This window comes from Motacilla alba, chromosome 18, assembly GCF_015832195.1.
Source record: "Motacilla alba alba isolate MOTALB_02 chromosome 18, Motacilla_alba_V1.0_pri, whole genome shotgun sequence".
Classification (NCBI taxonomy): domain Eukaryota; kingdom Metazoa; phylum Chordata; class Aves; order Passeriformes; family Motacillidae; genus Motacilla; species Motacilla alba.
In genome coordinates, this window is record NC_052033.1 from 1,655,873 (window position 1) to 1,667,640 (window position 11,768).

An 11,768-nucleotide genomic window follows, 5' to 3' on the forward strand; every position below is an offset into this window, starting at 1 on the left:
GTTGCCCGCCAGCACAGTGCCAGGCCAAATTCTTTGCAATTTCTAGGTCAACACCCGCTTCTCGTAATGCCCTGAGCCCTCCTGCTGCCTGTGCCAACCTCCAGCCCAGTGGTCCCTGAGCACAGGATAGGAGCATCCCAAAGGATACGCTCCTGCTGCTGCTCATCCTGGCTGGCCTCATCTGTAAGTCCTGAATATTTGTCCCTCATTGCTCTGAACTGGGCCATTCTCCAAACGCTCGGCTCTGCCCACAGCAGCACCCATGGGAGAGCTGTGTGCAGGCAGTGCACAGCCTGCAGCCTGCCCCTGCTTCCACCCTTTTTGAGGGGAGTAAGACCCATCCCAAGGAGTCAGGCACCAAAGGAGTGTGTTTGCTTTGGATTTCTAAAGCCATTTTCTCACTGTCATGACGGCAATGAAAAAACCCCCACAATCTCAAGACATGGGATGGTCCTAACACTCCAAACCTGGAAATAAATCACCTGGAAAAACAGCCTTTGTAAAGAAATCCCCGCGGCCCCGGCGCTTGTTTGCAAACCGGCCAAGTTTCGACCTTGGCATGACGTGGCTTCCCAAAGAAGGAGGCGACGCTGGCACGGCTCCGGCAGCTCAGTCCCTCCAGCGAGGGCTGGATGTGTCCCCCCATGCCCGCAGGGACCCCCTTCCACGGCATGAGCCAGGCTGGAGGAGCAGGAGCCCTGCGGGGCTGCAGCCCCCTACCCGGGCAGGCAACGAGGGGGCCCTGGGGCTGAGGATGAGGAGGAGGAAGGGGCAGCCGAGCGTGTCCATGTGACGGCTCTTACGCAGGGGCTGTTGCATTGTGGCCGCCGGCACTGCCCCCCTCCCCACCGCAGGGCAAGCCCCGGCCTGCCGGGACATTGTGCCAGCCGGGAACAGCCGCTGGCAACGGCCACTGACCCGTCCCGGGGCTCCCTGGGGCGCAGAGGGACGTGGGCACCCGAGGGGACTTTTGCTGCCTGTGCTCCCCCCTGCCAGAGGGTGCAGCGCCCCACACACCGGACGAGAGCAGGGCTGAAATAGCTGCAGACGTGCTCCAAAAGTTCTGCCGAGAGAATCAGGTTCTGAGCTCATCAGCCCTGCCTCAGTTTCCCCGTCAGGGTGCGGAGAGCGATCCGGGTGTGAGTGCCGCGGGGCTCTGCTGGCAGTGCAAGGTCACTGCTGGGAAAGCAGGGCAGGGGCTTTGCCCCCCTCTCTGTTCTCAAAGCCAGCTCGCCCAGCGCCCCTGCAGCCCCGCACAGAGGTGTTCACGTCCAACCTGATCCCTCCCAGCAGAGCCATCCGAGGCCAGCCGTGGGGCTCAGCACAGCCTGCCTGCAGTTGCTGTGGCACCTCCAGCCCATCAGGTATAAAACAGTACAAAAAGCAGCATTACAGGGCAGGGAGTCCCTGAGCTGTCCCCGAGCCCTGCTGTGAGAGCCAGGCTGCCCCGAGGCCATCCCCATCTCATCCCCACCAGGGACCTGCTGTAGCAAGTAGATCTCCCTGTCCGAGTGTGGTTCCTAAGAGATTTCACATCCATGTGAACTCCCGGGCGCGTGTTTGGGAACCTGTTTTTTCCCAAAGTTTGGAGGTTCATTCAATTGCTATGCAAGGCGAGTCCATACCCTACCCCCCTCCATCCTGTTTCCCCCTTCTCCCCCCTGACCACTCCAACCATCCCAGCCTAGGATGTTAAAATGGGCTGAATTTTTTTACGATGAGAGGGGAAAAAATTTTTAGAAATCTGGGGATGAAGAGAGAACCCATGAGCTGTGACCTCCTCAAATTCAAGGCATCAAATCCACACAAGGAAAACAAAAGGCAGTGCGATTAGCATTTCCAAACAGAGCAGAGATGGCCCCAATCTTTGAGCTGTTTATTCTAGGGTTGATTTTCAATATTTAGGATGATTAGCAAGTGAAAGCCGGCTGTTGCCAGAATGGCTCCATGCCAGCCCCACACTCAATGGAGGGAAAAGAAAGACACGGCAAGAAAGGGAGAGAAAAGAAGGGCTTATGTGTATATTTTTTCTCCCTCTGTGAACGGGAGATTGGTTTGAGGTGTCAATGTTTGCCCATCAGGGAGGGATGATGGATGAGGGGATGGCTGGGGAAATAGCAGAAATAAATAATAAAGGAATCATTGCCATGTGCTTAATAACCAGCTGGGGAAGGACCTCACTAGGGCAGCTGAGCTTGCGGAGAGTTTTTGGAGCTGGGTTCTTCTCAGACCCTCTTTGGTGGGTGCTGGTGGATGCCCCAAAACAAAGCCAGCTCTGCAGCGCTCTGGGTTCATCGCTTGCAGCAGGGGGGACACTCCCAGCGCGGGGTCCCCAGCCTGTCACTGCCCCTGTGCCGGGCGAGCCCGCGGGGCTGGACCTGGACCAGCCCCAGCCCCAGCCCCGGCTCCTGCCCCGGCTCAGCCCCAGCCCCAGCCCCAGCCCCGGCTCAGCCCCAGCCCCAGCCCCGGCCCCGGCCCCGGCCCAGCCCCGGCTCAGCCCCGCTGCCACCGGCAAGCCCGGGCAGGTCCGCGGCTGCCGGGTCCTGACCTCGCTCCTGGCACCGAGCTGCGGCTCCCTCCTGCCCCAGCACAGCCGCGCTTTGTGCCCCGCGTCCCGCCCGCCTCTGGGGAGCGATGCCACCACCCAGAGCACCCCCAGCTCCTGCACCTCCCGGCTGCCGCTTGAAAAAACGCCACCCCCTCCAAACTGTCTCACTGAAAGAAAGGAAAATTCGCGTCCAAGTCGGTTTCGTTGCTTTCAGCTGCTGAACAAAACGGGGTTGTTTCAGGCCTCGCCTGGTGCCTCCTTTATATTCACCCTTTCTCACTTTAAACCCCTCGGCTGGCTCCGGCAGGCTGGAATATTTTTTCCTGGCAAGGTTGTTTTTTTAAGTCCCCTGGCAGGGTGGGGATACTGGAGGCTTCTCTCTTCCAGGGGGTTTGAAAACAGTACTACGTGTTTATGCCTGGCAAAACAAATTGAAGAAGTGGTCTGAGGGACAGGGGAAGTGCCAGCTTTTTGCAGCCCTGAAGTGCCACCAGTACTGGGGAGGGAAGAAGGGAGCAGCTCTTCCAACAAGGAGCTGAGAGGAGGAGAAGCCAGGACAAGGAATTCCTTAATGCCTTCTGGTATTCATGGCCCCCAATACCCCAAAGTTGAAAGGAAAGCCCCGATCTGCCTCTAAATCCCCCCCCTCAGACACATCAAAGCTGCTCCCCCAGGAACAACCCCACCTTTTCCCAAGATCAGCATCCTGCCTTCCCAGCACAAAGCACACACAGACCAAGGCAAGTGTCTGTCCTGAGCCCAGGCCTTATTTTGGGTTGAGATTGGCTGGACTGGGAGCAGCTGTAGCAGCTCTGGGACTGGCTGCTGGGGTGCCTGGTGCTGAGGGGACCCAGTAGATCACTGGGGAGCTCATTGGGTGCTCCTCATGTGCTCCCCAGGAGAAGGGGCTGCGTCCTCAGGGCAAGAGGGTTGGGACATGCTGGAGTGGGTGCACCCAAGCACCAAGCTGGAGCAGCCCCAGGCAGGCTCTGGAGGGGGATCTCTGTGCACCTCCTCTCCCCACCCTGCACCCAAAAGGGCTCTGAAGCCACTTGGGCATCTTGGAGCATCCGCAGGGCCAGGTGGAGACACAGCACAAGCAGAGGGACCTGTCAGCCCCAGGAGCTCCCTGCAGGGACAGAGAAGGTTATTCCCAGGGTTGGAGCAGCTCCCAGGGCTCAGGACACCAGGCACAGCCAACCTTGTGTCACATGGGTGGTGTGTAACCATCGTCTCACTGAGGTTGGTTTGTGCCTCAGTTTCCCCACAGGGAATTTGCACAGTTGTGCAAGTGGGTGAGAGCTCCTGTGTCCTGGGACTGGGTTTACAAACAGGGCTGGGGAAAGGAAACAAGGAGGCAAAAGGGTTTTTTTCTTCTCCACTTTTTTATTTATTATTATTTTTTAAAATTTGTAAATAACTTTGCATGAAAAAAGTTAAATTGCACAAGTATCTCTGTAGTTCTCCAACATAATCCCCAAAGCAGGAATACAGAAGAAAAACAGCAAGTAAAAAGAAACATTGTCAACACAAACAACTACACAGACCCCAAAGCCCCTCCTAAGTGCTTTTGTAACCAAAACAGAATCTAAATACAACCTTAAATGTCTTTTGCCAAGTCTAAGACACACCACTAAAATTCCAGCTTCTACTTGCTCCTACCTAATGGCTGCTCTACCTCTCACAGCCCACAGCAAAGCAGAGGCAAAGAATCTGGTTCTTGAGAGCTTCAAGTCAAGTTTCAGCAGAGTTTGGCTCTGCTCCCAAACTATTTCCAAGTTACCTTGCACCGACCCCGCCAGGCTCTCGCTGCACAGCGAGCCCAAGGGCCAAAGCTCCTCTTTGTGTGGATCCCAAGGTCTCTCCTGGCTGGATGGGACTTCATTCCCACTGCTGTCCCCAGAGCCTGTTGCATGCACAGTCTTTGGCCTGAGCTCCTGGATGGAGCCTGGATGTGGATTTCTCTCCTCCTCAGTCCCAGCTGGGAGCGTTCAGTGCAGAGTGGCTCCATCACCACCAGCTGAGGGCCAGCCACGGCGTTTTCCTTGCACTCAGAGCCTGATGGAAGAGCTGGAGAAGTGAAGAGCAACAGTCTCGGACCAAAAAAGCAGAGAGGGACTGTGTCAGTGGGTGAAAGAGAGGGTTCATGGTGCTCCAGACCCTTTGGCAACTGCAGCAAGGGTTTTGGGTACAAAAAATACAAAAGCTGGTTTTGGGAGCATCCCTGTCCCTGCTGCTCTTCTCCTGCTGGGGCCAGTTCCTGGATTCTTCACAAAACCTGTTGGTGCAGGAGACCTCCCTTGTGTGGTCTTGTTTAACAGAACAGTGAGCACAAAACCTTTAAACAGTGAAAATATAAAACAACTCTCAAACTGCATTTCCAGTCTTCCCCTCCCCCCTTAAGAAATTCTAGTGCTAAAAAATATAGATTTCTTTGAATATATAATATATAATAGATTATATAAAAACATCTAAAGAGGCACACTTGCTGAGTTTAGAAACCTTTTCTTCTTCCCTAGGCACAAATCAGCTGGGATGTTGAACTTGGAGAATCCAGAAGGGACCTGTATTTTCTTACCAGCTAATTATCACACTGTACTTACCAACTGCACTGAGACAGAAAAAGGAAAGACAGAGAAACAAAGAGGTGTGGAAATTGCACTTTAGTCTATCAAATCCTAAGCCACCAGGAATCTCATGTCTTAGATGGGATTTCGCAGGTCATTTTAGCCCTGATGGAAAAGAACCCATCATAATTCACATTTCTTTTTTAAAAGTAAAATGTAAAAAAAATAAGTAGTGTTGACTTTCTTCTCTTGAGAAAACTAGAGACTTTTGAGTTGTCCTTTGGAGACACAGCGGGCAGTTCCTGGGGTGGTAGGTTTTTTCCCTGGTGTTTCTGGGAATAACCTTGCAATGAAGCTGGTAAAAGTCACCGTGGGCATCTCTAGGAAATCTTGTCCCTTGTAAGTCCCAGTTTGGGGAGAGCATCCTACAAAAGTCTTACAAGAGGCGTGCCAGGCTGCTCAGGTTGATGACATCTGCCAGCAAAGAGGCATCGATGTCTTCAAACACCTGGTCGATGTTGACACAGTTGGAGAGGTAATCATTTGTCCCTTCATCCCAGGGATGCTCCAAGAAAGTGGTGGCCATGAGGGTTTCATTAAAGTCCAGGCTGTACTGGTTGGACTCAGTGACAACTTGTTCCTGCCCCTGGGGACACTCCACGTGCTGCCCTTGTCCTGTCCACTCCAGGTCACATGTGACAGGGTTGACGGAAGGTGGGAGCTCCATATCCACCAGAGTGGAGAAATCTCCATTGAGGTTGGTGTTAAAGACAGTTTCCCAGTCAAAGACACCTTTCAGGGACCCCAGCTCAGTCTGCTCCTCCTGGGTCATCAGGGCCGAGCTGGGCAGCCGAGGCGCCTTGGCCGTGGGCAGGGGCGAGGGCTGCTTGCGCTTCTGCCCCGCTTTGGGACCCACGGGGCTCCAGCTCTGGCTGCTGGTGCTTTCCTCAAACTCTTTGAGCAGCTGCTGCGATGCCACGTTGGCCTCGAGGAGGCTGTTGGAGCTGCAGGAAGAAGAGGCCGGGCTGCCGACGTGCCGCGCCTCTTTCTGGGCTCTCCCGGAGAAGGCCGGGTGGATCTGCACCGGAGACATCCTCCGCTTTTTGTAAGTCCCGTACTTGAGCCGGTTGGCATAGTAGGGGTCCAGCTTCCAAAATCCACCTTTCCCTGGCTCGTCTTTCTCTCGAGGCACCTTGATGAAGGACTTGTTCAAGGACAGGTTGTGCCGGATGGAGTTCTGCAGCCAAAAGAGAAAGAAACCAAGGCTGAATGCTTGTCTGCTGTGGGACTACCTGTGGGGAGGCTGGTGGAGGTTTTCAGCAAGAACCTTTGGGAAAACAAAGAAGAACTGGCAACATCCAGACATCCGAGGCTACATGCCCAGCAGAAAGTCCCTCAAACCCCTGAGTTTTCCCCCCTGAGCCTCCAGCAGTTTTCCTGCCTCCCGTCTCATCCAGCCAAAGGTAGCAGGAGCCAAGGGGTTCAAGCTAGGACTTGTCACCCAATGGGAAGCTTTTGGGCAGCTCTCCTGGGCTGGAAATCGGGGCCATGGGGCCTTGAATCATGCAGAGCACTGGGAAAAATGGGCTTGAATTGCTCTAGGCATGGAGCTAGGCTGGAGGAGGTTGGATCCTCCTTTGTACCAGGGAGGAAGAGGTGGGTCTCTACACCCATGTGCCCATGGCCCCTTCACAAGGGGCAACACATGGCAGCACTGTGGGGGGATGGCAATCAGGGCCCTGTTGGCATCCCCCAGTTCAACTGTGTCTATTGTTAGTGTTGAGAGGAAAATATTTGGACAAAACATAGGCACCATGCCTTCCCCCAGCCAGGCTGGCACAAATCAGACGGGAGAACACGGAGAGACACGTGGGCTGTTCCACCCTGCGTGTCCCCAGAGGTGCCTCCCGGCCCAGGGAAGCTCAGTGTGAAATCACTGCATCTTCATCAGCCACTGCTCAAATAAGCTGAGGGAAAAAAAAAAGGTGGGGGAGGAGGAAGAAAAGGAGGAGTTTCTGCTCCCGTCGAGCTGTTCTGAAACCCTGAATGTGCCTGGAGTGATGTGAATAATCAGAAAGGAAACTCAGTTATTGGGCAAATAACCCAGCGTTGGACTCCACAAAGCCAGGACTGTACTAAGAGATTGGATATGGTAGAGGTGTTTTTTTTTTTTTAATGTTGCCTGGATATCTTTATGCTTATTCATCCATAATCCGTAGTGCCGAATAGGAAAAACAAGACTCAATTGCTTAGAGCTGTTGAAAAACATGCACACACACACACACACACAACAAAACCCTCCTCTGGGCTGAAGCTCCTTGGGTTTGTTGGCTCCTCTCCAAAGCACTCAGCTCCCACAGGAATATATCCATCTCCCCCCCAGACTATGGGTGGCATGACCTTTCCAGGCTGTCTTCACGTACGGGAATCGGGATAGGGGATGAGAACACAGCCTCGGCAAGAAAGAAAAGGAAAAAAAAAAAAGAAAGGAAGGGAAAAATAAAAGAAAAGAAACAAAGGATTAAAAAAAAAAAGAGAAGGAAAAAAAAAAAAGAAGAAGCAGAAACACAGATATTCCCCCACACAATCCAGGCTGTGGCAACTCCAGTTTTACTGTGTAATGAAATTTTACAAGGATCAGAGACTTGAAAGCTGAATTCTCTGCTGCCCATCTCTCCTCCCCATCCCAAACTTCGCTCAGCCCGGGCTGAATTATTACCCAGCCAGTCAACATATTTATCATTCCTGCCTGCAACGGTCCAGGGTACCCCCTGCATCTCTGCAGAGAGGGATTGAAAACCTTCTTTCTTTTTTTAATGAACACATTTAATTAAAAACATTGTGAATGCCCAGCCATGAAGTGCTCAGGAGAAAGTCAACTTGTTGGCACCCAGCTCCTGCTTCCAACTCACTTTCATAGGAATGTAAGAGGGGGACCAAGATGGTCCTGGAGGGGGACCAGGAAAGGTTCCCTTCCCCATGATGGGCTGCAAGAGCCACTGGAGACCCACCTGCCTGGAGAGAAAGTGGGCAATGCCTGGGCTTTGCAGTGGGGTTCTCCAGCTCCACTTGGATGGGCACTGCCATCAGGATTAGTGACACACTGTGGATTTGGGATGGGAATAACCCCAGTGGAGGGGTGAGCCCCCCAGGGCCCTCCAGCCCTGCCATATCCTAGAAAACCTCACGTGCCAGAGGTCTCCTCGTGTGACAGAGGAGGGCAGTGAGCCAAGGTGGCTGGGAAAAGCCAGCTTCAGGCTGTCCCCAAAGCTTGTGAGCCTGGGGGCTGTCCCCTCCCCCCTGGGGACATGCTCATGCTAGCTGGGGACAGCAGCCCAAATTAACCTCTCTTGGGCTTCCATCTGCAGCTCTCACCAGCTCATCCCAGTGATGGAGCCTCCTTGGCCTGTCCCTGGGGCCAGGAGCTCTGCCCCGCTTAGAAAGCAGCAACATTTCTGCTCAGAACCTCCCCAGTGGGATGTTGTCCATCCCTCTCCATGCCTGGTGTTCAGCACCAGGGACACTCAACCTGGCACCTTCTCCCTGTGTGCTCAACCCTGAGGGACTCAGGGCCCCATGAGAATTCCAGGAATGGAGGGACTGAGAGGCCTTTGCCGTGAAGCCAAGAGGTCTCAGGTGCCAGCAGCACGAGTACCTCCCTGCTCCCACAATGGTCCTGGGCTCTCCCCCAGCATGGCTCCTTCCCTCTGCCACCCCTGTGGCCGTGGCATTTGTGCCCAGCCAAGTTCTTGCCCGTTCCAGCCCTTCCGACTGGTGGCTGGTGTCACTCTTTTCCCAGTGGGATCCAGCAGCCCTGCGGGATCTCGTCTTGCAGGGTGGAGGTTGTGGAAAGCCCTGCTCAGCCCTGCAGGGAGAGTGGCCAAGGCTCCACATCTCCTACCTGCCAGGTGGGATCAGCGTGGCGGAAGTAGCAGAAGTTGTCAGTAATCCACTTGTAGATGGCAGAGAGGGTGATTTTGGGTTTATTGCTGGCTTCCATGGCCATGCAGATGAGGGTGGCGTAGGAGTAGGGTGGCTTGACATGAGGGTTGGTCTTGTAGTCGATGTCCCCTGCCAGATGAGGGGGCACGGCCAGGTCGTGGTGCGAGCTGGAGGAGGTGGAGGAGGAGACGGGCGTGCAGGGGGTGTGGCGTGTGCCCTTGCAGGCCGGGTCAGCAGCCAGGGGCGAGCACGGGGACTCAAAATCAACCAGGCTGAACAGACTCTCGCTCATGGTGTAACAGTCCTGGGGGTCTGAGCCAGAGTATAACTGAGGCAGGCCAGTCTGGGCCACTGTGAAGTCCCTCAGCCACATGAGGTCTGGCAGGCTGTCATCCAGGTCTTCCTCCACGCACTTCAATTTGCCCTTGGCTTTCAGCGCTCGGCCCGGCCACGCCATGCCTCCCTCAGTGCTTCCCAGGCGGCACCTGAACGGGAGGGAAGGGATGGGGCAGATCCTGCAATAACAACAGGGACAGGGGTGAGGCTCCCCAAGGTGCAGCCTCTCTCTGACAGCCCGGCAGGGCCAGCCCTGGGTGCTCCTGGAGCTGCTGGGTGAGGCCCATCCCTGGTGTGCTGTGCAAGGGACCTGCAATGCCTGCTCCGAGGGGCTTTAGCACCCTTGAACCTCGGGGAAATTCCCTCAAACTCCTACACCTCAGTATCACCCACCGACCTGCTGCCCAGCAAGTTCTTGGCTGAACAAATAATTTAAAAAAAAAAAATAGAAAACCCCTCAAACAACCAAAATCCAGCCCTGCCATCCCACAAAGCGAGGTTGTTTCTTGGGAACACACACCTCTGGATACCTGGCACTCGCAGGACTGACTCTCAGCACTCCCCACCAGGACAAAATACTTTAAGTTTCCCCCCTCGCCGCCAGCCTCTCTCAGTTTGATGCTAATTCTGCTTTTACTTCCCGTGGTACCCAGAAACAACTCAGGGGTGGGTTGGGGGAACTGGCAGGGTCCCACCCCAAGCCCTGAGTCAGAGCAAGCCGGCAGCTTCAGACTTTGGGGAGTGCTGTGTCGGGGACGTGAATGCAAACCCGATCTCCCGAGCGTTTGGGCCAGGTGAGAGCGCCGGGAGGGCGCAGAACCAGAGCCGCTTCCCCGCGCACACCCAGCGCCCCTCACGGCGGCCGCGCTGCCCTTCCCGCCCCCGCCGCATCCCCTTACCCCGTGCCGGTGTCGGTGTCGCCCCCCGACAGGCAAAGTTCACGACACGGTAAGAAGCTTCTGGAAAAACGGGAGACGAGCGGGAAAAAAACAAAAAAGATACAAAAAAAAAAAAAAGGAAAAAGAAAAAAAAGGTGTGGGGGGGAAGTAAGAAAAGAAAAGGGGGAAGAGAGGCCCCGTGGGTGTCGGGGTAGCCCGTGCCGGCCGCCTGCGGTGTGCCCGGGCCGGGCCGTGCCCGCCGAGCCGCCGTGAGCCGCGGCCGCCCCGGCGCGGGGTTAAGTAGCGGCTCCGGGAGGCTTCGCGCGTTGCCGCGGCGACGCCACGCCCCGTAAACATCCTCGGGGCACGCCATTGGCCCGCGCGTTGCCATGGGGACGGGGGCGGGAGCCAGGGATGCCGCGGGACCCCGCAGCCCGGCCCCGAGATGGGGAGACTCGGGGGGGACCCGATCGCGGCTTATCCGTGCCTGGAGGGAGCCCGAGAGATGGGGAGGCTCTGGGGGGACCCGATCGCGGCTTATCCGTGCCTGGAGGGAGCCCGAGAAATGGGGAGACTCTGGGGGGACCCGATCGCGGCTTATCCGTGCCTGGAGGGAGCCCGAGAGATGGGGAGAGCCCGAGAGATGGGGAGAGCCCGAGAGATGGGGAGGCTCTGGGGGGACCCGATCGCGGCTTTCTGCACCTGGAGAGAGTCCGAGAGATGGGGAGGCTCTGGGGTGACCTTATTGCAGCTTTCCACACCTGGAGAGAGCTGTGACAAGGCTGGAGAAGGACTTTGGGGGTGTGGTGATAGGAAAAACGGGAATGGCTTCAAACCAAAAGAGAGTAGGTTTAGGTTGGAGTACAGGAAAAATTATTGTGAGGATGGTGGAACAGGTTGCTCAGAGAAGCTGTGGATGGAATAGTTCAAGGCCAGGTTGGACGGGGCTTGGAGGAACCTGGGATAGTGGAAGGTGTCCTTGCCTGTGGTGTGTGGGGTTGGAACTGGATGATCTTTGATGTCTGTTCCAACCCAAACCGTTTTTAATTCTATGAAAACCTGTGTCCTGCCCCTCCAGGGACATCTCCAGCCCCTTTCCTCCTACCTGTGCCCCCATCCTATTTCTTGCTCCTGATGCACCCACAGCAATGAGGACAAAGCAGAAGAGGGGCTGGCAGACCCCAAAAATAAAGGATGGAGTCTGCCTTCATTTAATTTAGAAAATTACAGCCACAGGCTTCTCTAAGAAATCCCTGCTCCCTAACTGCTGTTCTGAGAGCTTTAACAGAGGCCAGGGAAGGATCTTTTTGAAGGATCTGACCATCTGCAAGCATTCCCCCCCAGCTTGTTCAGTCATGGGTTGGACTCAATTATCTCAGAGGCCTTTTCCAATCTGATTGATTCTGATTTTGACTCTGATTCAGCTGCAAGTTGCTTCCCCCCACCATCATCAGCCCCTTCTACTAAACCCCAATTATAACCCCCCTTACAGCCCTC

General features: G+C 55.2%; 1 protein-coding gene across 2 annotated transcripts; it reads right to left on the bottom strand.

Annotated features, from left to right (window-relative positions):
- Nucleotides 1-3,930: 3,930 nt before the first annotated feature.
- FOXJ1 (forkhead box J1) lies at nucleotides 3,931-10,607 on the bottom strand. Of its 2 annotated transcripts, none has more exons than XM_038157099.1 (3): nucleotides 10,293-10,607; nucleotides 9,017-9,542; nucleotides 3,931-6,352 (listed from the first exon to the last, which is right to left on the bottom strand). In XM_038157099.1, the coding sequence occupies exons 2-3, from the start codon at nucleotides 9,512-9,514 to the stop codon at nucleotides 5,552-5,554; spliced, it is 1,299 nt and encodes a 432-aa protein (XP_038013027.1). In that variant the 5' UTR covers nucleotides 9,515-9,542; nucleotides 10,293-10,607; the 3' UTR covers nucleotides 3,931-5,551. The 2 variants fall into 2 exon arrangements, with proteins under 2 accessions (XP_038013027.1, XP_038013026.1); XM_038157098.1 differs by having other exon boundaries at nucleotides 9,017-9,572.
- Between the last annotated feature and the right edge of the window lie 1,161 nt (nucleotides 10,608-11,768).

Excerpts from the sequence above, each read along its gene's own strand:
- FOXJ1 (XM_038157099.1), bottom strand. The coding sequence starts at position 9,514 with ATGGCGTGGCCGGGCCGAGCGCTGAAAGCCAAGGGCAAATTGAAGTGC. Across the intron at positions 6,353-9,016 it reads ACGCTGATCCCACCTGGCAG|AACTCCATCCGGCACAACCT; the intron begins GTAGGAGATGTG and ends TTTTGGCTGCAG.